The sequence below is a fragment of the Anomaloglossus baeobatrachus genome, chromosome 5, assembly GCF_048569485.1.
Source record: "Anomaloglossus baeobatrachus isolate aAnoBae1 chromosome 5, aAnoBae1.hap1, whole genome shotgun sequence".
NCBI classification, from domain to species: Eukaryota; Metazoa; Chordata; class Amphibia; order Anura; family Aromobatidae; genus Anomaloglossus; species Anomaloglossus baeobatrachus.
Window position 1 is genome coordinate 525,935,508 of NC_134357.1, and position 27,525 is coordinate 525,963,032.

The following is a 27,525-nucleotide window of genomic DNA, read 5'->3' on the forward strand; positions in this document are numbered from 1 at the left end:
CCTAGAAGGAGCCCATACATTCTAGCATCTATCATATATCTAGTGTGCGGCTCTGCAGGTGGAGGTATGTGGAGATTCCCCATTACTGGGCGCAGTAACCCCTCCATTCCCGGAGATAGTGTCCCCTCCCCCAGCTCTGCCATGTGTATATGTCCAGTAATATACAGCGGGATGTGCTCATGTATACAGGGGAGGTCACTCTGGGTTTCGGGACAGATGATGCTTTGTCTCTGGGGTGGAGATTTATCGGGAATGGAAAAGTCTGCTTTTATAGCCATAGAAATCTGAGAAAATATTAGAAAAAATGTAATTTTCCTAATTTTATCTGTAACAGTTGAGCATAAAGGGATTTCCAATGAGATGTAGGTGGCATCGGTCTTCGTATATAATGATAATAAGTGAGGACATGTACAGACAATAAAGATGATACGAAGTAAGACATAGATCATCAGTTACAGGAGGAGGGAGGTTCCGGATCACAGCTACACTCAACATGGAAATAGGGGGACACAAGGGAAAAGGTGCTTCTTGTTTCTGGTCCGGTCATTATTATAAATAGGGGCTATTATCAGGGTGTTAGGGTGAACTCTTAACCAGAGATCACTAGCTGCCTACTGCTTGGCCTAATTGGTGTGGATCGAGTGCATGCTTGAAAAATGAGATCAGACACAGTCGGATATTCATCTTTCCTCGACATGAGTCAGGCCATACTCTGCCTGATTTACTCAAGGGCATGCCTTTATATAACCTAGGAAAGGGGCATGGTCAGCCCTACAGTGAGCATACTTGGATGTGTCCATTGGTCAGTGGGTTGAACAATGTGTTAGTCCATGAGCTGATTGGTGGGCATCATCGTAGGCGGGTCTATGACGTCATAGGATGGATCCATGGTGATGGTGATGGGAGGGACGTCATCTGGTGGATCCATGCTGATGGTAGGGTCTGTGTTGTCATCGGGGGGCCATCCTGGGTTCCTCTGAAAACTGACTGGCTTATGTATAGAGAATTGATTTCATTGAACACACTTCTCACAATGCTCTATGTCCAGAGGTTAATTAAGTATTTCATCTTATGGCTCTCCTCAACAGTCCCCCCTAAATACTTTATTAACCTTATGACCCTACTGTGGTCCTCTAACACATCAGCTCTAATGCTTTAACTGCAACTTTTTTCATTTTGCTACAGTCATATGAAAAAGTTTGGGCACCCCTATTAATGTTAACCTTTTTTCTTTATAACAATTTGGGTTTTTGCAACAGCTATTTCAGTTTCATATATCTAATAACTGATGGACTGAGTAATATTTCTGGATTGAAATGAGGTTTATTGTACTGACAGAAAATGTGCAATCCGCATTTAAACAAAATTTGACCTGTGCAAAAGTATGGGCACCTCAACATAAAAGTGACATTAATATTTTGTAGATTCTCCTTTTGCAAAAATAAAAGCCTCTAGTCGCTTCCTGTAGCTTTTAATGAGCTCCTGGATCCTGGATGAAGGTATATTTGACCATTCCTGTTTACAAAACAATTCCAGTTCAGTTAAGTTTGATGGTTGCCAAGCATGGACAGTACGCTTCAAATCATCCCACAGATTTTCAATGATATTCAGGTCTGGGGACTGGGATGGCTATTCCAGAACATTGTAATTGTTCCTCTGCATGAATGCCTGAGTAGATTTGTAGCGGTGTTTTGGATCATTGTCTTGCTGAAATATCCATCCCCTGCATAACTTCAACTTCACCACTGATTCTTGCACATTATTGTCAAGAATCTGCTGATACTCAGTTGAATCCATGCGACCCTCAACTTTAACAGGATTCCCCGTGCCGGCATTGGTCACACAGCCCCAAAGCAGGATGGAACCTCCACCAAATTTTACTGTGGGTAGCAAGTGCTTTTCTTGGAATGCCGTGTTTTTTTGCCTCCATGCATAGTGCCTTTTTGTATGACCAAACAACTCAATCTTTATTTCATCAGTCCACAGGACCTTCTTCCAAAATGTAACTGGCTTGTCCAAATGTGCTTTTGCATACCTCAGGCGACTCTGTTTGTGGCGTGCTTGCAGAAACAGCTTCTTTCGCATCACTCTCCCATACAGCGTCTCCTTATGCAACGTGCGCTGTATTGTTGACCAATGCACATTGACACCAGCTGCAGCAAGATGATGCTGCAGGTCTTTGGAGGTGGAACAAAACCAATTGAATAAACAGGTCTATTTTTTCACAAGCTATATGTATGAATGGTCACCAAAAGAAACCACAGGAAAGACAGACCTTCATATCTCATAATTAACACACCTCTATCAAATTAAATCCACAAAAATTTAATTTCATGATCATAAGGTGCAATTTTATTGATAAATAGACACAATTTTATTAAAGGGATATCATCTGGAAAAACACAGGGTACAAAGAGTGTTTGTAAAATCACAGTAAAAACAGGGGGGGTGTCTGAAGGGTCAGACTCAAAAATCGTTAACATGTAAGGGGAAATCCATTGGATGCATTTAGACCAAGACAATGGATCAAGCAACCAATTTGCACGCTGCCCGGCATGGATGACGGACATCGGGTGATCGCAGCGCGCCACCATAGGACGGTAAGGGGCACCATTTCATATAAAAGTAGCCACTCACATCACCTCTGCACCTCTCGACGAAGCGGCAGCGAAACGCGTCGAGGTGCAGGGTGGTGTGTCTGTGCAGGGTCTCCTCAGACCTCTTTGGTAGGTTACCATACCTGTCAGCTTAACTTGGGACATCCCACTTGGGTTCTGGTGTTACCATCTCATGTGCATCCGTTGACCTATGGAACATTTCATGTTAAGTACAGTATTTTCAATTGCACTCTGGTGTCTGCAGCACCCATATAGATGAGTGCTTGTCTGACTGTTTCACACAGTATATCAATTGTGTCATAATGATAATACCTTCTTATATTGCCATGCAGTCAGGATTTATGTGACACTATGAGTATTCTGATGTCTGCAGCACCTATATAAGTATGATTGCCTGATTGTTCTATTCAATTGTGTTATAATGACAGCATTTCCCTATTCTGCCATACAGTCAGGATTCATGTGACTCTATGAGTATGTTTAACATTTATTGGAACCCCCTATATCGCATGCAAATTGGTTGCTTGATCCATTGTCTTGGTCTAAATGCATCCAATGGATTTTCCCTTACACGTTAATGATTTTTGAGTCTGACCCTTCAGACACCCCCCCCTGTTTTTACTGTGATTTTACAAACACTCTTTGTACCCTGTGTTTTTCCAGATGATATCCCTTTAATAAAACTTTGTATATTTATGAATAAAATTGCAACTTATGATCATGAAATTACATTTTTGTGGATTTAATTTGATAGAGGTGTGTTAATTATGAGATATGAAGGTCTTTGGAGGTGGGCTGTGGATTGTCCTTGACTGTTCTCACCATTCTTCTTCTCTGCCTTTCTGATATTTTTTTTGGCCTGCCACTTCTGGGCTTAACAAGAACTGTACCTGTGTTCTTCCATTTCCTTACTATGTTCCTCACAGTGGAAACTGACAGTTTAAATCTCTGAAACAATTTTTTGTATCCTTCCCCTGAACAACTATGTTGTATAATCTTTGTTTTCAGATCATTTGAGAGTTGTTTTGAGGAGCCCATGATGCCACTCTTCATAGGAGATTCAAATAGGAAAACAACTTGCAAGTGGCCACCTTAAATACCTTTTCTCGTGATTGGATACACCTGCCTATGAAGTTCAAAGCTCAATGAGGTTACAAAACCAATTTAGTGCTTTAGTAAGTCATTAAAAAGTAGTTAAGAGTGTTCAAATCAAGAAATTGATAAGGGTGCCCATACTTTTGCACCGGTCAAATTTTGTTTAAATCCGGATTGCACATTTTCTTTTAGTACAATAAACCTCATTTCAATCCAGAAATATTACTCAGTCCATCAGTTATTAGATATATGAAACTGAAATAGCTGTTGCAAAAACCCAAATTGTTATAAAGAAAAAAGGTTAACATTAATAGGGGTGCCCAAACTTTTTCATATGACTGTATCTACTATACAAGAAATGCTAAGTTTTTGCCCCCACTGGTACAGACTGTTGATCAGAGAGTTGATCACATCCCGCACACACAGTTCACAGAGGCATAGGTAATGTCCCAGTCCTTAGAACAGACTATTTAATGCTGAAGAGCTCACCCAGATTTTCAGATTAATCGATTAGAAAGAGTAAGGCAATTGTAAGAATAAGCTTCTTACTGTTATGCTGCAGCTTTTAGCATTACTGTTTCTGAAAGACTGATTCTCAGTCAACATCTGAGTGCTGTCCGCGTCTTCGAGACTTTTCTACCTGAATACACCTGATTGTATCACAACATGTTTCATCCCCAAGCTAGAAATTCTCCATAAGGTTCTATGTGAGATAATCCAGCACTATGTGTGTTGTGACCCTCATTCTGCTGGTACGATGGACTCTTTACAGCGGTTGTTGTCTCCAGATGGGTTTTCCCTCAAGCTTCATGGAAGTTGTTGTGGTTGGGAAAAACTGGATCGGCCCATCTGATTCTGACTCAGGGCTCATCCTGACTTGTCTTTTTGGGACCACCCAGTCTCCTGGCTTGAGACCACGTGCTCCTGACACTGCTTTAGGATCTTGAATTGGAGGACACACATGTTTAACACACTATATAGGCAGTTGTATAAGGCTCGTACATCACTGGTTAGGATATCACACTGTATCTGAAGTATCTATGAGAAATATAATCACATTGTAGGTGCTAAACCAAAAATATCTTATGTAAAGATCTAATTATTAAGGAAAAGGAAAATGAACATTTATTACATGATTTGCCAGCATCCACCATTATCTTGTGGATCGTTACATGTTTATGTTATAATCATTAAAATTCCAAACATACACCCATGTGAGTAACTGTAGACACAATTAAATATTTCAATAAAGGAGGGGGCAGGGATTGGGGCAATAGCCCTAAACTCTCCCTACCTCGCAGCGGAGGTTGGCACCCTATAAGGCGAATTGGCGCCCCCGCTCACCGACGGCTCACCCTCCCTATCCCTACACTGCTAAGCTAATACGTGCTGCTAATGTCAATGAGGGAATACAGAAACCGTGAGATACAGGGGATAAAGAGGCGTCAATATGCAATTATATACCGTATTTTTCGCTTTATAAGACGCACCTGATTATAAGACGCACCCCCAAATTTGGTGAAGGAAAAGAGAATTTTTTTTTTTAATGTTAAATGGGGTCCATCTTATAATGCCAGTGTCCGTCTAACAAATCATATAGGGTATATGTCCCTCATAGCCCCCATCCTAAAATTAGCCCCCCTTAATCTGGATATGGCCCCCTTATATTGAATATAGCCCCCTTGTGCTGGGACACGTCGCCCTGTGCTGCCCATGGCCCCTATAGATGGCACACCTCCCCTGTGTTTGATATGGCCCCCCATACTGCTGCCCATGGCCACTATAGATGGCACATCTCCACTGTGTTTGATATGGCCCCCATACTGCTGCCCATGGCCACTATAGATGGCACACCTCCCCTGTGTTAGATATGCCCCCCATACTGCTGCCCATAATAAAATAAAACACTCTTTCCTTACCTTCTCAGCGCTGTCCCTCCTCATGTCTCCCTCCTTGCAGTTGAGCTCCGGCTTCCTCCACTTCCTGGTTCTTGCTGCCGGTCATGCGATCGGCACTGCAGAGTAATATCATCTCTGCGTGCCTGATCACAGACAGCAGCAGCAGGAGACCGGGAGATCAGCGCTGGAGGTAAGTAAAGCTTTTTTTGTTTTACTATGGGCAGCAGAATGGGGGCGATATCTAACACAGGGGGGATCATGTGCGATCAAAGGGAGCACAGGCAGATATAATATGCCCCGCTGCCCCAGCCCATCAGCGCAATGCGGTTTCAGCACCACGCTGATGGACAGCGGCTGTGCATATTATATGAGCGGGAGCAGGAGATCTAACGCTGCCGCCCGCAGCTTTCACCTGCCCCCAGCACCGCTTCAGAGCGGACCCTGCAGTATATATATATATATAAATATATATACACCCCCCCATATATTTGGTTTATAAGACGCACCCCCTACTTTCCCCCAATGTTTGGGGGAACAAAAGTGCGTCTTATAAAGCGAAAAATACGGTATATCCAATTCATTCCCAAAGATTAAATATTAAAACTCTGTATTTTACATAGCTGTTTGGTAGCTTAAATCAATATGATATAGCAAATTCGAGGACCAAACCCTAAAAGAAATTAAATATCTCACATGAATAACATATACCCAGTGTATCAATATAATAATAATAATAAGGTAAAGGTAAAGTCATGAGGAGATCTTGTCCCATCACAGACCCTCCACTGTCCAATTCACACTCAGACTAATAAAATAAACGCATATTTGTCAGACACTTAGCATGAAAGAAGCCCAACGTGTTTCTCCCCTCTTCACAATGGCAGACAGGGGTTCATCAGGGGCATCCCCAGGTACTGTAAGATCTCTATAATGACCTCTGCTATAGAATATGTACTTTTACCACTTTTTAGGAACTCCATCTTTACATACCCCAGCATCATGAGTTTTTCAGCAGTAATGTTTTCCATACTGGATATGTTTCAGAGCAGGCCTGAAAAGAAATTTACACAACAGGCACAAAACTCATATACACCTACTCATGGTAGATGTATATGACTAATCTGCAATCACTGGAGCAGTAGAGCAGATGAAGGGGGTGTTTCTACGAGGTCTTTACAGTTTTTCTACCTTAATAGGCACACATCTTACAAAACTGGGTGAGTCTGGCAACCTGGGTACTGAGCAGTGGTGCCGCCCATATCTTGTCCATCCCAATACCTTTGTCACATGTGTTACCTGGGCCATTATTGAGTACAGCGCTCATGGCAGAGAAAGATTACCGCCCTTTATCCACAGACCTTCCTCAGTCAGCTGGCTTCCTGTGTCTCACACTCCGTTCCTTGCTGAATCACTTGTTTCTGTAGGGATTTAAAAACACAAGTAGTGACCAATGTCACGGATGTGGCAGGAGCCACCGAGGTACTGGTACTGGTCTGCATTGGTAAAGGACTTTCAACTCTAGGCCCGTTCACTGGTTCTTTGTTGTCTGCACCTGTGCGAGCAGCTCCATCAGTCACTGGCTCCTTTGATAATAGGAGAGCCTCCACCGGGGATCACACCCACTCTACGGTCTTTATAGGTTTATCACGTCACAATCCACATTTGACTATCTTACCCCCCTCCGCTCTACGAACCACAGTGATCGCAAATTTTCATCACGTTCTCCTGTTACGATGGGAGAGGAGCGAGTGGTTTGATTTTTATTACCTCATGTTGCGTAACCTCAGCATATCCAGTGTAGAATCAACCAGCATCTTGGTATCTGGATCCATCTACGGGAAAACTCAAAATCTGCATTAGCAATGGGCTCATCTGAGACATGTTCAAAACCTGACAATTCTTGTTACATCAGAGCAATCATGAGCTTGTTATATCAGAGCAATCATGAGATATATGTAAATCTGCTGTATCCTCCTTACAGATAAAAATCTGAAGAAAAGTTAATAGAAAAACTCAATTGATGAACAAATTAAAACCTTTAAATAATGTGTGATTTCCACATCATCTTTCCCCCCCCCCTTTTGAATCTATTATCCAAAGCATAATTAGATTAAAAAAGTGTGTGGCCCCGGAGCTCTACATTTAGGCATGAAAGTCACATTGTGGAGATTGTACCTAACCAGGAACACCATAAATATTATGTTATGTGTAACCTTATAATGGAAAACTATTTCAATGGCTTTTTTAACCTTTGCTTGAACCACAGAAATCTGCATTACAATCTTTCTTTCTATAAAAAGAAAACAGACTATTCAATACATTATATATCAAACACAGAATGCCATAAATCATCCACATACCTTAAACCAAATTATTGTAATTATTAATAAATTAGATTATTAATAAATATTATTAATAATAATAATAATAATAATAATAATAACAACGTAACACAACCTCTGGATATAGAGGCGCTCATATTTGCAAAATTGAGGACATTATCAGCAAATTTTCAGCATCTCTGTGATAATTCTGTCCATGAATACTATTACTTTTTTATAAAATGCTGATTTACCATAGAAATCCATCAGATTAAACAGCTTCCTATGATCTTGTATCTACCAATAAATCTAAACATTTCCACAATTAAGTTTTATTCCTTTAGGATAAAATTAGTAAAATAAAAAACCATTGTCAATGACCTTTTGCCAATATAATTTGCAATGAATTAAATGCACAAAGCCCCTTTTTTTTTTACTTGGGCTACTCTTTAAGGTGTAAACTTAAATAGATAGGACTAACCCCCTTGTAACCTGAAACTCTAGTGGAAAAACCTGTATTTTCCTCCTCCCCCTTTAGCCACAAACAGGTCTGTTGTTTGTTTTTTTTTCTCTGCAAGACAACTCAATATTGCAACCTCTTTTCCCATGGATATATTTATCTATTTATTCATTTATTCATTTTTTTTTTAAAAACATACAACTCTCAGGATTTATTCGCCACATTCATAATTGGAATATGTATTATTTATCATGGCATCTGCTGCAAAGGTACGTTATTTTAAGATTTGTCTCTTATTTTATTGCTTACTAATTAATAAGACATTCCTCCTTTTGAGTGTCCTGACTCAATCTAACCTGCACACTGGATCTATATTAAGTGTCTTCCACAACTACCCAATCATTCAATATTCCCTCTTTTAGTACTATAAACTTTTACTAACACTTCATATGTTATTCAGTGAGAGCAGTTTTGTCAACTTCACTGAGGGCTCCACACAGATTTACTAACAAAATGGCCACTGCCAGAATAGCACATGGCCTCTTTGTATAAGGGTGGCTGAACCATGTGAGTAGGGGAAGGGAGAAACTAATCTTACTTCTGCTAAACTTACAAGTTTAAACAATTATCCTTCCTGCCTATGCCTATATTCCATACTTTATACATACATATATATATATATATATATATATATATATATACACACACACACACACACACACACATTTATATATATTATATATACATTTATATTTAGATATCCACAGTCCTGGTCCAACTACAGTTAAAAGCACCATTTTTTGTTGTCCAAGTATATAGTACTCCATTCAATCCATTGTTCAGACATTTACAGAGCACATGATCTTCTTCACACATCTTCCGACTCACTTCCTTTTCTTTGTTTAAACTATGCATGCCTCGGCCACCATGTGCTTCATCCACCATTTTAAAATCTGATCTAAAATGGCTGCCACCAGGAATAGCACATGGTTTATCACAGTATTGCGGCCTAGAGTCCCGACATCTCAACAAAGTCAACTCTCATCCAGATTTTTTCCAACCACAGCTACACACAACTTCATCAATTTCTCCATCTTTCTCTCAAGATAAACAACACCAAACAAGCAATCTTTCTCTATGCAGGCCAGATAAAAACCACAGACAAATAAAAAGACGGGGGAGATGACTCACAACTGAAACACTAAAGAAAACTTGCAGTTTGCAGCACACTTCTAAATCCTTCCTTATACTGCCACGTGGTCCCTTTCTGATTTCTGCATTCCGTAATTTACAAAAACACCTTCAGAGATACCCCTGACTTCTAACTGCCTCAATCTAGCCCCGTACCCGGCCTCTATGTAGCCCTGTACCCGGCCTCTGTAACACCCAGGCTCCTGTAATAAGCCCCATTTGGATGTCTTCTACTCAGCCTTAACTAGGCCTTGTACAAAACCGTATCAACAAATTTGAGAGCCCGTGAAAAACACGTGCCTAACCTGACCAATTAAAACCTGCGCTTTATCAATTTGAGAGCCCGTAAAAAACACGTGCCTAACCTGACCAATTAAAACCGCGCTATATCTTGTGTCATTACATACCAGCCTCTTAACTAGGCCTTGTACAAAACCATATCAACAAATTTGAGAGCCCGTGAAAAACACGAGCCTAACCTGTCCAATTAAAACCTGCGCTTTATCAATTTGAGAGCCCATAAAAAACACGTGCCTAACCTGACCAATTAAAACCTGCGCTTTATCAATTTGAGAGCCCATAAAAAACACGTGCCTAACCTGACCAATTAAAACCACGCTATATCTCTAGGCCTCTTGCCGAGTCATTCACGCTAGGCCTGAAGCCAAAACTCTATTTACTACACCTCAAGCTGAGTCATTCACTCTAGGCCTCGAGCCAAGAACTCAATTTACTAGGCCCCGTGTCGAGTCATTCACTCTAGACCACGTGCCAACAACTTAATGTACTAGGCTGAGTCACTCACTCTAGGCCTTGTACCAAAGCTTATTAACCACTTAAGTCTCCACTAGAACCACAAAACATATGACAGGCAACAACCACGTACCATACCTCATGGAGCGTCCTCCACATTTCCAAACACCACTCAAAAACCCACTTGCTATCCTAACTACCAGTCAATCTCCCCTCAAGACAAATACAAAAGAGGCAGCAGGCAACTGAATATGTGATGGTTCTTCCGCAATTAAATATGTCCAGCAGCGGAGAAACTCTTCTGCCGTCACAGAGATCACAAAAAACGGACATGGTCAGGCAATCAGAGCCACACACCCTGAGACACACAAGTAAGACTTCATATTATAAAAATCAGCAGACTTACCATGTTCTCGCATAAAGAGTTGATCAGACTCTTGGCTCAGGGTATCCAGCACGTCCTGCCATTCCAATTGCCGGTCCTCAAGATTGGAGAGTTTCTCCTATGCTGACCCCACGTTGGGCACCATTAATGTTAGGGTGAACTTTTTATCAGAGATCACTAGTTGCCTACTGCCTGGCCTAATTGGTGTGGATCAGGTGCATGCTTGAAAAATGAGATTAGACACAGTCGGATATTCATCTTTCCTCGAAATAAATCAGCCCATGCTCTGCTTGATTTATTCAAGGGCATGCCTTTATATAACTTAGGAAAGGGGCATGGTCAGCCCTACAGTGAGCATACTTGGATGTGTCCATTGGTCAGTGGGTTGAACAATGTGTTAGTCCATGAGCTGATTGGTGGGTGTCATCGTAGGCGGGTCTATGATGTCATCGGATGGATCCATGGTGATGGTGATGGGAGGGATGTCATCTGGTGGATCCATGCTGATGGTAGGGTCTGTGTTGTCATTGGGGGCCATCCTGGGTTCCTCTGAAAACTGACTGGCTTATGTACAAAGAATTGATTTCATTGAACACACTTCTCACAGTGCTCTATGTCCAGAGGTTAATTAAGTATTTCATCTTATGGCTCTCCTCAACAAGGGAAGAGGGGTAAGCAGAGAGGACACCCTTTGCCCTCACCGCCTGTGCCCCAGCCGTTGCTCCCTCACCAGACTCAATTGTATTTGTATCTGAAAGATGTAAGCACCGAGACAGAAGCAGAGGAGCTGTAATCTGCTCCCTGCTTCTCTGGGTTCTCCAGCAAGGCGCCAACTACTTCCTTTTGCAGATGGCGCATGCAGGCGATGTCGGGTGCCGTGATGACATCACTACACATGTATTCAAATTTGTTGGTACCCCTCGCCCTCGTTAATGAACGAAAAACCCACAATGATCACAGAAATAACTTGAATCTGACAAAAGTAATAATAAATAAAAAAAATCTGAAAATGAACAAATGAAAGTATGACATTGCTGCTTTTCAACCATGCTTCCACAGAATTTTTTTAAAAATATAACACATGAAACAGGCCTGGACAGAAATGATGGTTCCCTCCTTAACTTAATATTTTGTTGCACAACCTTTTGAGGCAATGACTGCAATCAAACGATTCCTGTGATTGTCAATGAGACTTCTACACCCCTCGACAGGTATTTTGGCCACTCCTCAAGAGCAAACTGCTCCAGTTGTCTCATGTTTGAAGGTTGCCTTTTCCAGACGGCATGTTTCAGCTCTTTCCAAAGATGTGAGCTCATAGAAGGCCACTTAACAATAGTCCAATGTTTTCCGCTTAGCCTTTCTTGGGTGTTTTAGCTGTGTGTTTTGGGTCATTATCCTGTTGCAAGACCAATGACCTGTGACTGAGACCAAGCTTTCTGACACTCTGCAGCACATTTCTCTCTAGAATCCCTTGATAGTCTTGAGATTTAATTTTACCCTGCACAGATTCAAGACACACTGTGCCAGGTACAGAAAAGCTGCCCCAGAACATAACAGAGCCTTCTCCATGTTTCACAGTAGGAGCAGTGTTCTTTTCTTGATATGCTTCACTTTTCCATCTGTGAACATAGAGCTGATGTGCCTTGCCAAAAAGTTCAATTTTTGTCTCATCTGTCCATAGGACATTTTCCCAGAAGCTTTGTGGCTTGTCAACATATAGTTTGGCAAACTCCAGTCTGGCTTTTTTATGATTTTTTTTTCAACAATGGTGTCCTCCTTGGTCGTCTGCCATGAAGTCCACATTTGGCTCAAACAACAACGGATGGTGCGATCTGACAGTAATGTTCCTTGAGCTTGAAGTTCACCATTAATCTCTTTAGAAGTTTTTCTGGGTTCTTTTGTTATCATTCATATTATCCTTCTCTTTGATTTGTCATCAATTTTCCCCTTGCGGCCACATCCAGGGAGGTTGGCTACAGTCCCATGGATCTTAAATTTCTGAAAATGTGCAACTGTAGTCACAGGAACATCAAGCTGCTTGGAGATAGTCTTATAACCTTTACCCTTAATATGCTTGTCTATAATTTCTTTTCTAACCTCATGAGACAACACTTTCCTTCCGTTCCTGTGGTCCATGTTGAGTGTGGTACACACCATGTCACCAACAGCACAGTGAGTATTTGTAGTCCTATATATAGGCATTCTGACGGATTACAAGATTGTAGACACCTGTGATGCTAATTACTGGACACACCTTCATTTAACATGTCCCTTTTGTCACATTATTTTCAGGGGTACCATCATTTCTGTTCAGGCCTGTTTCATGAGTTTGTTTTTAAAAAATCCTGTGGAAGCATGGTTGAAAAGCAATGTCTGACTTTCATTTGTCCATTTTCATAGATTTTTTTTATTTATTACTTTTGTCAGATTCAAGTTATTTTTTGTGACCAATGTTGTTTTTTCTTTCATTAACCGAGGGGTACCAACAATTTTGACCACATGTGTACATCGCTCCACCCAGCACCATCAGATAAAAGAGATGGAGGATGCAATTGACAGGGAGCCTGGATTTGATGAGTATAAGCCTTTTTTTTAACTTGTATTATTTGGCTACTGAATGGATGCTGTGAGAACATCATATTATATGGGGGTCTGTGGGGGGACATTATACTGGGGGCTGTGTGGGACATCATATTATTTGGGGGACTGTGTTGTGGGGATATCATATTATTTGGGGGTCTGTGGGAAACATAAATACACTGCAGGGACATCATATTATATGAGGGTCTGTGATGTGAGGGACATCATATATGGGGTCCGGTGGGGGGCATTACACAAGGGGCTGTGGGGACATCATATTATATGAGGGTGTGGGGGACATTATACTGGGAGGGTGTGGACACCGCACTGTATTGTTTTTTTTTGGGAACACTGTATTGGGGGCTGTGGTAACCATATTGTATAGGGTGCTCTAAGGGACATTATACGGTACAATGGACTGTGGCGGACATCACACTGTATATTGGGTAGCTGTGGTGGGTGTCATACTCTGGGACTTTATACTGTATATAAGGGGCTGCGGGGACCAGTATACTGTAAAAGGAGGTACTGTTGTGGATATCATACTGTATGGGTGGATGTGGTGACCATCATACTGTGTAGGGGGATAAGTGTGAGGACGGAATACAGTTGTGATAGGGCAGTCTGCTGGGCGGGATGAGGGGTGTGAAGAGGGGGCACAGAATATATATATGGAGAGTGGTGGCATGAAAAGGTGGCACCGTATCAAAAGAGGTTAGCATGGCGGGGCACAGTGTGCAAATATAGCATGTAAGAGAAAACAGTGTAGAGAAAATGGCCATGGTATGGGCTGCGGCTGATAAGGGCGGATTGTGTGGTGGTTATAGCACATTAAGGCAGACAGTGTGGTGGGTGTAGCTCATTAGGGTGGACAGTGTGGTGGGTGTAGCTCATAGGGGCACACGCTGGCCAGACGCTGGACCTCATCTTCACTTGTCTCTGTTCCCTATCTAACCTCTCAAACTCACCACTCCCACTTTCTAACCACAATCTACTCACATTCTTTGCCCTCTCTTCTTCAAATACACAACACTCCCTCCTCAAACTTTCGCACCCTCGCAGAAATCTCAACCACCTTGATTTACACTCACTTTCTCATTCCCTTCTTCCTCTTGCAGACATTGCTTCCCTACACGATGCAGATGCTGCTGCCACTTTATATAACACTACAATCTCTGCAGCTCTCGAATCAGCCTCACGCATACAAAAACTTGCACAATCAACAGACAACGTTGTCACATGAGCCAGACAAAAGAACTGAGATGGGCTTCCAGAATTGCTGAGCACAGATAGTAGAGGTCTCATTCCACCGAGCAATTAATTGCATATAAAGAGTCCTTCACAACTTTCGAATCCACACTCACTGCTGCAAAACAAACCTACTTTTCATCTCTCATATCCTCCCTGTCTCACAACCCTAAACAGCTATTCAACACTTTCAACTCTCTCCTCCGTCCTCCAGCCCCACCTCCCTCTCCTCTCATCTCAGCTGAAGATTTTGCCTTTTTCTTCAAGCAGAAGATCGACAACATCAGAGCAAGCTTTAGCCCACAATCCCCACAGCCCCTAATCATGACTACTCAGCCCTCTTCCTCCAAATCCAGCTTTTCCACCATGACAGAAGATAATCTTTTCACTGTACTCTCAAGATCACATCTCACTACCTGTGCACTTGACCCGCTCCCGTCGCACCTCATCCCCAACATCACCGCAGTCCTCATCCCAACCCTAACCCATCTCTTCAACCTATCACTCACAACTGGTGTATTCCCTTCATGCTTTAAACATGCTTCAATCACACCCATCCTCAAAAAGCCCTCCCATGACCCATCCTCTGTGTCTCGCTACCACTCCATATCACTTCTCCCCTATGCCTCAAAATTACTGGAACAGCATGTCCATCTTGAACTGTCCTCCCACCTCTCCTCTTGCTCCGTCTTTGACCAGTTACAATCTTGTTTCTGACCCCATCACTCCACAGAAACTGCCCTAACTACAGTTACTAATGACCTACTAACCGCCAAAGCCAAGTGATATTACTGTTTTACTCCTCCTGGACCTGTCCTCTGCCTTCGACACAGTGGACCACTCCCTCCTATTACAGATTCTCTCATCTGGGCATCACAGACTTGGCCCTGGACATCACAGACTTGGCCCTATCTTGGATCAATTTATATCTAACCGACCGAACTATCAGCATCTGTCATTCTCACACCACCTCCTCATCTCGCCCTGTATCTGTCGGTGTCCCCCAAGGTTCAGTTCTTGGACCCCTCCTGTTCTCCATCTAAACCTTCGGCTTGGGATGGCTCATAAGCGGGCATTACACACAGTGACATCGCTAGCGATGTCACTGGTGAAAGAACCCTCCCCCGTCGGTTGTGCGTCACAGGCAAATTGCTGCCTGTGGCGCACAACATCGCTTGGACCCGTCACACATACTTACCTGCCTAGCGACGTCGCTGTGGCCGGCGAACCGCCTCCTTTCTAAGGGGGCTGTTCGTTCGGCGTCACTAAGCAGGGATGGTGATGTTCCTCGTTCCTGCGGTGTCACACATAGCGATGTGTGCTGCCGCAGGAACGACGAACAATCTGCGCCCTTCAACAGCAACGATAATCGGGATTAGAGCGGCCGGTCAACGATAAACAATTAGGTATGTAATTATGATCGTTTAACGGTTGTTCGTGCGTTTCACACACAGCGACGTCGCTAACGAGGCCGGATGTGCGGCACGAATTCCGTGACCCCCAAGGACATCTCGTTAGCGATGTCGTTCCGTGGAAAGCCCGCTTCAGAGTCCCACAGCTTTCAGTATCATCTCTATGCCATTGATACCCAGATCTACCTCTCTGGACCTGACATCATCTTCCTACTCACCAAAATCCCACAATGTCTGTCTGCTATTTCATCTTTCTTCTCTGCATGATTCCTAAAGCTTAACATGGACAAAACAGAATTCATTATCTTTCCTTCTCCTCACTCAACTCATCCAACAAGCCTATCCATCAAAGTTGGTGGCTGCTCACTCTCCCCAGTCTCAAAAGCTCGTTGCCTCAGAGTAACCCTCGACTCTACTCTATCCTTCAAGCCACACATCCAAGCCCTTTTCACCGCATGCCGACTACAACTCAGAAATATCTCCCGGATTTATGTTTTCCTTAACGAAGAATCAGCAAAAACATTGGTGCATGCCTTCATCAACTCCTGCCTCGACTACTGCAACCTCCTGCTTTGTGTCCTCCCTTCCAACACTCTTGCACCCCTCCAATCTATCCTAAACTCTGCGGCCAGATAAATTCACCTCTCCCCTCGCTATTCCCTGGCCTCGCCACTCTGCCAATCCTCTCACCTTTCACCAGTTCAAAACACTAACCATGACATGCAAAGCCATCCACAACCTGTCTCCGCCTTAAATATGTGACCTAGTTTCCCGGTACCTACCTGCACACAACCTCAGATCATCACAAGATCTCCTTCTCTACTCCTCTCTTATCTCCTCTTCCCACAATTGCATACAAGATTTCTCCCGTTCTCCCCCATACTCTGGAATGCTCTTCCCCAGCATACCAGACTCTCGCCTACTGTGAAAAACTTCAAAAGGAACCTGAAGACCCACCTCTTCCAACAAGCCTACAACCTACAATAACCCTCAGACCAGTACACCACTGTGCAACCAGCTTTGTCCTCACCTATTGTACCCTCACCCATTCCCTGTAGACTGTGAACCCTCGCAGCAAGGTCCTCTCTCCTCCTGTACCAGTCTGTTTTTGTAATGTTCATGATTGTTGTACTTGTTTTTTATGTATACCCTTTTCACTTGTAAAGCACCATGGAATAAATGGCGCTATGATAATAATAATAATAGGGGCAGACAGCGTGGAGGCCATATACCATAGGAGGCTTATTTAGGGCACAGAATGGACTGATATTTCTTCAGAGGTAGAGTTGAGCGAGTATAGAAATATTCGAATTTCCAAAAACTTGTACATACTTGTAACGAGTACTTTGTAATACTTACGTATCCGTTAGGCCGCACATCCAATTAAAATGCATTGCGGTGCAGAGACCCATCAGGTCTCTGCACTGTGATTCACGCTGCTGGCCAAACAGTGGCCGGCTGGCAGCTAACATCAGCGTCCCCGTGAGTGAGGCAGCATATGACAATGACATCATGCGATGCCATAGCATGGACACCGATGAAAGCTGCGGGCTGGCTATAGAGGAGGACGCTGCGCAACATGGGAGTTGAGGAGGGAGAGTGTAGTCTAGATCAAGAGGGGAACATATATACCAGGAGGGGGACAGTTATTACCTGGAGGGGGACAGTACCTGGAAGGCGACAATATATTCCAGGAGGGGCACAGGAGAGGAGGAATATATACCAGGAGGGGGACAGTATATACCAGGAGGGGCCCAGGAGGTGTACAGTATATACCAGGATGGAAGACATGTATATTAGGATGGGGGGCATATATACCAGGAAGGAACCCAGGACCTTAATCCCATAGAAAACTTATAAAGGGAACTCAAGCTCCAAGTTGACAAGTGACAGCCTCAAAATGTTTTAGAGATGATCTAAAAAGAGGAGTGGACCAAAACTCCTGACATGTGCGCAAACCTCATCATCAACTACAAAAACTATCTGACTGCTGTGGTTGCCAACAAGAGTTTTGCCACCATGTATTAAGTCTTGTTTGCCAGAGGGATCAAATACTTATTTCTCTCTGCAAAATGCAAATACATTTACAGTATATAATTTATACAATGTGATTTTCTGGATTTTATTTTTGATATTCTCTCACTATTAAAATTAACCTACCCTTAAAATTATAGACTGTTCATGTCTTTGTCAGTGGGCAAACTTACAAAATCAGCAAAGGATCAAATAATTATTTCTCCCACTGTAAATAAGGAAGGAAATGTATCGCCCCTGAAGCCATCAGGGAGCTACAAGGTACTGCATCCCCACCCAGGATGCAGGGCCAACCCCCAGGGACCCAGAAGACCAGTGGCGGTAATAACAAAACATTCCAAATAATGCCTGTTTTATCCTCAAATTTCCCATAGACTGGTGCCAGACTAGGTTTGGACCTAATGGATGACCACTTAGAGGTGGAGCCATTCCAGTCCACTAGGTGGGAGGGGGCAGACAGTGGACAGTCAGAGAGTGAAGTAGTCAGTCGTCGTCAGTGACGGACGGATAGAGAGTGAGTGAAGCACTGACAGGAGTGTGACGATAACCTGATGGCCAAGGCGTTTGGTTGCCGGTGGAGTATGGCGGAGTGCTCCCGGAATCATAGCACCAACGGGGTACAGAATCCTAGGTTAGGCAAACGCTCCAGGCAGACCTGATAAAATCTTCACAGTGAAGGGACCATTAAGGATCTCACTGACCTTGAAGTTAGACTCAGTAGCAACGGGAGAACCAGGGAACAGGACCAGAGACTCCGACTCCACAGGGTTCACGCTACCGTCATACGGACTACCGTTGAAAGACCATCAGGAGGGGACCCCCCAGACGCTCCAAGCCACGGGTACCCACCAACCAAAGACAGGTGCAGGGGAAAGAAGCCACCAAGTCACTAAACCGGCACTGGAACTAAGGGGACCAGCGGTCAAGACCAGCCTTTCTCGAGTGACCAGTTTCCATCTGACTGTGAGTAAACGACTGAGTATCCCATAGCTCTGGGCGACACAGAAAGATACCAGAGGAAAAAGAGAGGTTAAATATTTTAGTTAGGTGGATAGTGACTACCCAGGAGAGAAACTAAAGGAGATGTGAGGAAATAGGGTCACTCCTGCAGGTTGGTGGGCGAGAAGAAACAATGAGCGTGGCAACTTTCTCTTCTGTGACTGGTTCAGAAGTTGAAATTGAATTTGTGATGTGGGAGGGAAGAAGGTCCAAGCTCCTAGGGGAATGAGTGCAAATGTCCTGACGGATGTGGTTGTTTTTTTTCTTGGATGTAAGTGGCCATATTGTCAGTGCTGAGATTGGTGATAGGGACCTGTATTTACCTTATGTAAGCGAAGATTGTGGAGCAGGATATTGAATGAAATAGAAGAGCTCATTATTTTATTAGATATGATTAAATTGAGTGTATTTTACTACAATACAGACATTTATGGCTAAAAAAATCAAATTCCCAAAAAAAGTTTTGGATGATTTCTGAAACTGTCTAAGGATAAGCTGTCTTCGTTGCTGCTGGATTTTGCACTATACACCACCTCCATGTTATTGCTCTTTTTAGTTTTAGTTTACTGGTTTTAGTTTTGCTGTCTGAATCATTATGCATAAAAATGAGCAAATATTGGGAAAATCTTGAGCTCAATTCAGCTGATTTGGTTGATTCAATTATTTCTGAATAAAATCGCTTTAAATAGAAACTGTAGCATGTAAAGATATTTATTACGTTATTAGACCTCTCGAGATCCAAAAGCATAATATATGGAGGGCAGGGAAAGGTTCCTTGGCGTAGGTCTGAAGCCAGAGACTTGATTGTAGCGACATGTCTTGACCTCAGACATGGAGGAGCTGCCTTAAGGGTACTTTACATGCTGCGATATCGGTACCGATATCGCTAGAGAGCGAACCCGCCCCCGTCGGTTGCGCATCACGGGCAAATCGCTGCCCGTGGCGCACAACATCGCTAACACCCGTCACACTGACTTACCTTCCCTGCGACGTCGCTCTAGCCGGCGATCCGCCTCCTCTATAAGGGGGTGGTTCGTGCAGCGTCACAGCGACGTCAAACAGCAGCCGTCCAATAGCAGAGGAGGGACGGAGATGAGCGGCCGGAAGATGACGCCCACCTCCTTCCTTCCTCATTGCCGGTGGACGTAGGTAATGAGATGTTCATCGTTCCTGTGGTGTCACACATAGCGATGTGTGCTGCCGCAGGAACGACGAACAACATCGTTACCTGCAGCAGCAACGATATTTGGAAAAGGAGCGACGTGTCAACGAGCAACGATTTTTCACGTTTTTGCGCTCGTTGATCGTTGCTCCTTGGTGTCACACGCTGCAATGTCACTAACGACGTGACCCCGACGATATATCGTTAGCGATGTCGCAGCGTGTAAAGCACCCTTTAATAAGATATTACACCGATGCTCCAGTCCATTAAAAGAAGAAAGCGTATGGCATGTACACGTTTTTTCTCTTCTCATACATTTCCTTTTGTTATGTTCGGTAATTGTATTATTACATGGGATTCTTTATAATCTTACATCAATCATCTTCTTCCCATTCAGGTACCTACAATATTGGATCCTTTAAGTGGAGATCCATATGAGAGAATTTTTTGATTGACCTACCAAGAATGGATAGGGACAGGGACAAGATGGTGGAGAGGATATTACACCTCACCCTAGAGATCCTCTTTCGGCTTACTGGAGAGGTGAGAGATTCTGATGACGTCACATTACATCTTTTGTATCTATGGGAATAACCGATGGACAGAACTGGAGAGGTGAGGATTATGGATATGTCTGTAGTGAGATTTATTAATGTGTCTCTACATATCCAGGATTACACAGTAGTGAAGAAGACCTCTAGTGAGCGCTGTCAGGACCCTGTGTCTGAGGAATGGGGAAGACCCCTGAGCCCAATCATGGGGCCTCCACCTCACCCCCCGATACATGAGGACATCAATGACCAGAAGATCCTAGAACTCACCTACAAGATGATTGAGCTGCTGACTGGAGAGGTGACACTGCTGGGAATGCTGGGACATTATACAGTAACGCTATGAAGGGATCGGGGGATGACGGTATCATTGTATGTGTCAGGTTCCTATAAGGTGTCAGGATGTCACCGTCTATTTCTCCATGGAGGAGTGGGAGTATTTAGAAGGACATAAAGATCTTTACAAAGACGTCATGATGGAGGATCCCCAACCCCTCACATTACCAGGTAATAGACAGGACAAAATACATACAACTTATAATTATCTGTATGTAAAGAATGAATTCAGTCTCTGTATGTGTTTCCTCCAGATCTATCCAGAGAGAGGACAACACCAGAGAGATGTCCCCGTCCTCTTCTTCCAGAGGACTGTAAACAAGAAGATCCCAATATTCCTCAGAATCATCAGGTAGATGGAGAGAAGGTGTCATGAAATCTCCTGACAGCCACTGACAGCCAGACTGGTTTGTCAGGTCTCCATAAGGAGAATAGTCTTCCCCCGTGGTCCCCCATTAGCTTCTCATAAGCCAGATCAGTTACCCATATTTTGCACTGACGAGGGGCAATCACCCCAAAACATGTCTGCAAATTGGGATTTTGATCTGGCATATATCAGTTACCCATATTTTGCACTGACGAGGGGCAATCACCCCAAAACATGTCTTCAAATTGGGATTTTGATCTATGGTATATGCTAAGGGGTACTTTGCACACTGCGACATCACTACTGCGATATCGTCGGGGTCAAATTGAAAGTGACGCACATCCGCCGCCGGTAACGACATCGTAACGTGTAAAGCCTAGATGCGCCGATAAACAATCACAAAAGCGTCAAAAATCGTTGATCTGTGTAGCGTCGGTCATTTTCATAATTTTGCACCAATAGGAGATACGATGTTGTTCCTCGTTCCTGCAGCAGCACACATCGCTGTGAGTGAAGCCGCAGGAGCGAGGAACATCTCCTTACCTGCCTCCACCGGCTATGCAGAAGGAAGGAGGTGGGCGGGATGTTTATGTCCCGCTCATCTCCGCCCCTCCGCTTCGATTGACCGCCTGCCGTGTGACGTCGCTGTGACGCCGCACGACCCCCTGACGTCGCAGGGCAGGTAAGTGCGTGTGAAACTGCCGTAGCGATAATGTTCGCTACGGCAGCTATCACAAGATATCGCATGTGCGACGGGGCGGGTACTATCGCGCTCGGCATCGCTAACCGATGCTAGCAATGTCGCAACGTGCAAAGTACCCCTAAGTCATATGAAAAGGCTTGTCAGAAGGCCACTTTTGACTTTTAGGATTACTACTTCCAATAGGTGGCGCTAGAGTTTGTCTCCTTTCCTGGAAAGACAATTTGAATAATTCCCAGAGGGGCATGGCAGCTATAAGTCCCCTTACCACTGACAGCCAGACTGGTTTGTCAGGTCTCCATAAGGAGAATAGTCTTCCGCCGTGATCCCCCTTTAGCTTCTCATAAGCCAGATCAATTACCCATATTTTGCACTGATGAGGGGCAATCACCCCGAAACACTGTGTCTGGAAATTGGGATTCTGATCTGGCATATATCCTAAATCATATGAAAAGGCTTGTCAGAAGGCCACTTTTGACTTTTAGGATTGCTACTTCCAATAGGTGGCGCTAGAGTTTGTCTCCTTTCCTGGAGAGACGATATGAAATCTCCTATGTTGTGTAGCCGGCTGTGAAGATCTTGTATTCAGTCTTGTTTTATCCACCAGTATTATATGTTTTATACTTGTGTAATGAGAACGGTGGAGATGGCAGGATTAGAGCTGATCATAGATGTGACTTCATCTGTCTGTGACTTTTATAATATTTGTTTCAGTGTGAAGATCTGACCCATATTAATACTACAGAGACCTATGTGAGGGATGATAAGAGGTGTAAAAAGGAGATTGTTACAAATAACTGCACAGGTGAGTAATGGCAGTCCCGTCTTTTGGCATAAATAATTATGGAGCTGTTTTTATGACAGAGAAATGAATGATGGGAGCAGTGGAGGGAGACAAGAAATAAAGGCTTCTTAATTATATGAGGCACATGTTCAACCTCTTATCCTCTGTTCCTGATGTTTTCATGTCCTATACTCATGACAGAGGAGTGCAAGACAAGGGACCAAAGGAAGGATTGTAAATTAGAAGTAAACATTTTTCACCTACTACTGAACGGTTCACTTTCCTGTCCTCCTTTCCCATCTTGATGTCAAACAGCTGTACATATTTAAAAGTATTTATTTTATTTTTTTTTAAATAGTTTTGCATAAGCATTCAATTTTAAAGTTACGAGTATTGATGAGCGGACCTGCAGGTACCCAGGATCGTCAGGTCCATCTGGGTTTAAAAAAAAACCAGTTCCGGCCCAGAACTAATCCTGGGTACCTGGCCGGACGCTGGTCCCCATATAAGTTTATGATGACCCGAATCATGCGCTTTAAAATGGTGGTAGAACGGATAGGTGTATTAGCGTAGGAGCGTTATACTTACCAAATCTCCGCACAGCAGTAACACTACTTCCAGGACCATTCATTACTTTCATGCATATGCACTGCTTCTCCCGTCCACCGGCAGTCCCGGCGTCTCTGGTTGCAGTCAGACCGCACCCCCACCCTGTGTGACAGTGTGTCTGGCTGCTTGCAATCGCACACACTGTATGTGTATGTATATTGATGTAAAAATAAACAAACCAAAAAATTAGACTAGAGTCCCCCCCATATTTTGATAGCCAGCACAGCTAAAGCATATGGCTATAGGCTGCAGGCGTGTGCTTATCTTGGCTGTGTATCAAAATAAGATTATTTAAATAATTAATATTAAAAATCGGTGTGCGGTCCACCCCCATCCCCCCTCCATTTTGATACCTAGCTATGATAAAGCAGACAGCTGGGGGCTGGAATTCTCAGGATGGGGATGCCCACTAATCACTGTACTTGAAGAGAAATAAAGACAAACACAAAAAATCCTTTATTTGAAATAAAATACAAAAAACATCCTCTTTCACAGCTTTATTAACCGCAAACACCCAGTTCAATTTAGATCCACACACGTTCCACAACGATTCCGGGTCTGCTACATAAATACTGAAGTCACAGCACGGGGGCACAGAACATTTCTGCATGCTGTGGGCTTTAGGCAGAGAATGACTGAGCTGCAGCAATGAGTGGTGATGTCACTCAGTTTAGCTGCGGTCATAGCTGGAGGCTCCCACAGTACCCCACCTGTGACCGCAGGTAAACTGACCTCAGGTGTCTTTATTAAACTCAGTGACCTCACCTCAGGTAAGGTCACTGAGTTTACAGACCTGCATCTCCTGGCAGAAATCTGCAGGCGTTTTTGCCAAGAGATGCAGAATTGGTTCTGAAATTTATATACCATATTCCTGCACCCAATCTGCATTTTCTGACAAAAAAACGCTTCAAAACTTGATGCGGTTTTGATGCAATAGAGATGCGGGTTTTTTTGAGAGGATGTGCAGATTGGGTGCAGGAATATGGTATATAAATTTCAGCACTAAATCTGCATCTCTTACTAAAAAATGCACAACAATGGTTTTGACGCCATTTCAGTGCGGTTTTCTTCCAGGAGATGCAAATTTGATGCTGAAGAAGTCTTTACGCATGAAACACGCGTTGGGGTTGGCAGCACGGAGGACTACCGAACCATCCACCAAGCTAGTTTGTTCATGGGTATATTACCGACTCACATGATCCCAATAGAGTTTATTATTCACAGGTCAAATAGGGAAGTTTTGTCGGCACTATACCAGCACATTCATCCAATATACACCTACTTTTGTATAATCAATAATGACACAGTAAATGGCATTTTATAACATAGGGTATACCATATAGTATTATGCAATTGCTTACTGTATCCATTTGTATTTATTTCGTTAGGGTTCACACAATGAGTTAACAACCCAATCAGATTGGTGGAATACATGGTCTGTAACGCACTATTAGCACTTTTGTACCTGTTTAATTGCTGCTAGAGGGTTACATCCTTGTCCATATTTTTTTCTCTATTGGCAATAATTTGTTCATATAGGTTTTAATATTTTCAATAAAATCTGTTATTTTAATTATACTTCTTTGTCTGAGTCATAATCTCCTTTATTTTTGTGCACTGCCCACACCTTAATGGGGATTTTTTAATTTTTGTAGTTCACCTTTGTGACTGTATACAGCGTTTTTGATTACTGATGAAGATTAAGTGTATTAATATGGTGTATAAATTTCAGCATCAAATCTGCATTTCTTGGCAAAAAAACCCCCACGGTTTTCTGCCAGGAGATGTAGGTCTGTGAATTCAGTTTACCTGAGGTGAGGTCACTGAGTTTAATGAGGTCAGGTTACCTGCAAACAAAGCTGGGATACCGTAGGAACCTCCAGCTGTGACTGCAAATAAAGTAAGTAATGTCACCGCTCATCGCTGCAGCTCAGTCATTCTCTGCCTGAAGCCCACAGCGTGTGGACATGTTCAGTACCCACGTGCTGTCACTTCAGTACGTACAGGTGCATCTCAATAAATTAGAATATCATCAAAAAGTTAACTTATTTCAGTATTTCAATACAAAAAGAGAAATGCATCTATTATATAACGTCAAAATCATTATCTCAGAAAATTAGAATATAAGACAAACTGAAAAAAATGATTTTTAACTGAGAAATGTTGATTTTTTTTTCCCTTTACCTTTCATGAAAAAAAAACAAAAAACTTGTGACAATCCAACACAATGATGTTGACCATGATGACCAATCTTTGCAGCAGGGTTTAGAAAGTGAACCAGTAAGGTCCTGAATTATGTTAGCTAGCTTGGTCATAGCTTCTTCATACACATGACCGTTTTGTTCCTCAGCTTGCTTCTTCATTATAGTGTTTGTAGAGGTTAGGGACTAAATAAAATGGATATCGCCTAGTAGCTCTGACGTATAGAAAAGATTGGTAAAAAGCATGCTAAAATGTAGGAGCTAGCTTCATCAAAGTAGTGAAAGACTAATTACCTTAAACAAAGTTTTATTTTTGGCAGGTGACTATATCAGATGCTCAGAGACAAATGTGATGGCTACAGTTTTTAAAGCAGATGATCAGGATATCATACCCATTATATATGAAGAGAGTGACATTCTCCCAGATATACCCTCTGCTTATCACAGTGAAGATCTATCATCTGATTCTTTTCAACAGCTGCTATCTTATGATTTATCACAGAATGTTAAAGATACAAGGAAAGAAGAAAATGCTCACACAGTGGAGAAGCCATTTTCATGTATAAATTGTGGCAAATGTTTTACAGATAAATCAAAACTTGTTAAACATGAGCAACTTCACAGAGAACCAAGGCCATTTTTATGCTCAGATTGTGGGAAATGTTTTAACCAAAAATCATATCTCATTAGACATCAGAGAATTCACACAGGGGAAAAAACATTTTCATGTTTGGAATGTGGGACATGTTTTGCCAAGAAATTCCATCTTATTAGACACAAGAGAACTCATACAGGTGAGAAGTCATTTACTTGTTTAGAATGTGGGAAATGTTTTACAGATAAATCGTATCTTGTTACACATAGGAAAATTCACACAGGGGAGAAGCCATTTTCATGTTTAGAATGTGGGAAATGTTTTAATCAAAAATCATATCTTGTTAAACATCAGAGAATTCACACAGGTGAGAGACCATTTTCATGTGCAGAATGTGGGACAAGTTTTACCAAGAAATCACATCTTATTAGACATCAGAGACTTCACACAGGAGAGAAGACATTTTCATGTTCAGAATGTGGGAAATGTTTTACAGAAAAATCCCATCTTATTGCGCATAAGAAAATTCACACAGGGGAGAAGCCATTTTCATGTTCAGAATGTGGGAAATATTTTACAAAGAAATCACACCTAATTACACATCAGAGAATTCACACAGGGGAGAGGCCATTTTTATGCTCAGAATGTGGGATATGTTTTACCGAAAAATCACATCTTGTTAGACATCGGAGAATTCATACGGGGGAAAGGCCATATTCATGCTCAGAATGTGGGAAATGTTTTAACCAGAAATCACATCTTGTTACACATCAGAGAATTCACACAGGTGAGAAGCCATTTCTATGTTCAGAATGTGGCAAATGTTTTATTGAGAAATCGCATCTCGTAACACATCAGAGAAGTCACACAAGAGAGAAGCCATTTTTATGTTCAAAATGTGGGATATGTTTTACCGAGAAAGCACATCTTGTTAGACATCAGAGGAATCACACTGAGAAGCCATATTCTTTTTGTTACAGATTTATGTTATTATCAAATAGTACAACAGAACAAACACCAGTTATAATCAAGTAAACTCATGTGTCCTACAAGAGAAATAAAAAGCAATTTAGAGCACTAAAATATTTGCCACCATCAATAAAGAACTTGTCACAAAGTGGAAATAGAAACCAGGTCTTATATTATTTTTTTCTCCGAAAGATGAGCTAGGGCTTATTTGCAGGGATGTCTTATATTTTTCCATGAACAACAATCCATATTTATTC

The 27,525-nt window shown here is 42.6% G+C and overlaps 2 protein-coding genes across 2 annotated transcripts; both read left to right on the plus strand.

The window, feature by feature from the left end:
• LOC142312094 (oocyte zinc finger protein XlCOF29-like) lies at positions 1 to 21,086 on the plus strand. Its single transcript, XM_075350974.1, has 3 exons — positions 1 to 64; positions 20,554 to 20,699; positions 20,829 to 21,086. Exons 2-3 carry the CDS (start codon positions 20,622 to 20,624, stop codon positions 21,051 to 21,053), a joined length of 303 nt encoding a protein of 100 aa, XP_075207089.1. The 5' UTR covers positions 1 to 64; positions 20,554 to 20,621; the 3' UTR covers positions 21,054 to 21,086.
• On the plus strand, positions 21,056 to 27,525 carry LOC142312092 (uncharacterized). Its single transcript, XM_075350972.1, has 4 exons — positions 21,056 to 21,214; positions 21,298 to 21,395; positions 22,825 to 22,915; positions 26,025 to 27,525. The coding sequence occupies exons 1-4, from the start codon at positions 21,082 to 21,084 to the stop codon at positions 27,332 to 27,334; spliced, it is 1,632 nt and encodes a 543-aa protein (XP_075207087.1). The 5' UTR covers positions 21,056 to 21,081; the 3' UTR covers positions 27,335 to 27,525.

Coding starts and splice junctions, on each gene's coding strand:
- LOC142312094 (XM_075350974.1), top strand. CDS start 20,622: ATGGATAGGGACAGGGACAAGATGGTGGAGAGGATATTACACCTCACC. Junction 20,700..20,828: donor TCTTTCGGCTTACTGGAGAG/GTGAGAGATTCT, acceptor CTACATATCCAG/GATTACACAGTAGTGAAGAA.
- LOC142312092 (XM_075350972.1), top strand. CDS start 21,082: ATGTGTCAGGTTCCTATAAGGTGTCAGGATGTCACCGTCTATTTCTCC. Junction 21,396..22,824: donor ATATTCCTCAGAATCATCAG/GTAGATGGAGAG, acceptor TATTTGTTTCAG/TGTGAAGATCTGACCCATAT. Junction 22,916..26,024: donor TGTTACAAATAACTGCACAG/GTGAGTAATGGC, acceptor TATTTTTGGCAG/GTGACTATATCAGATGCTCA.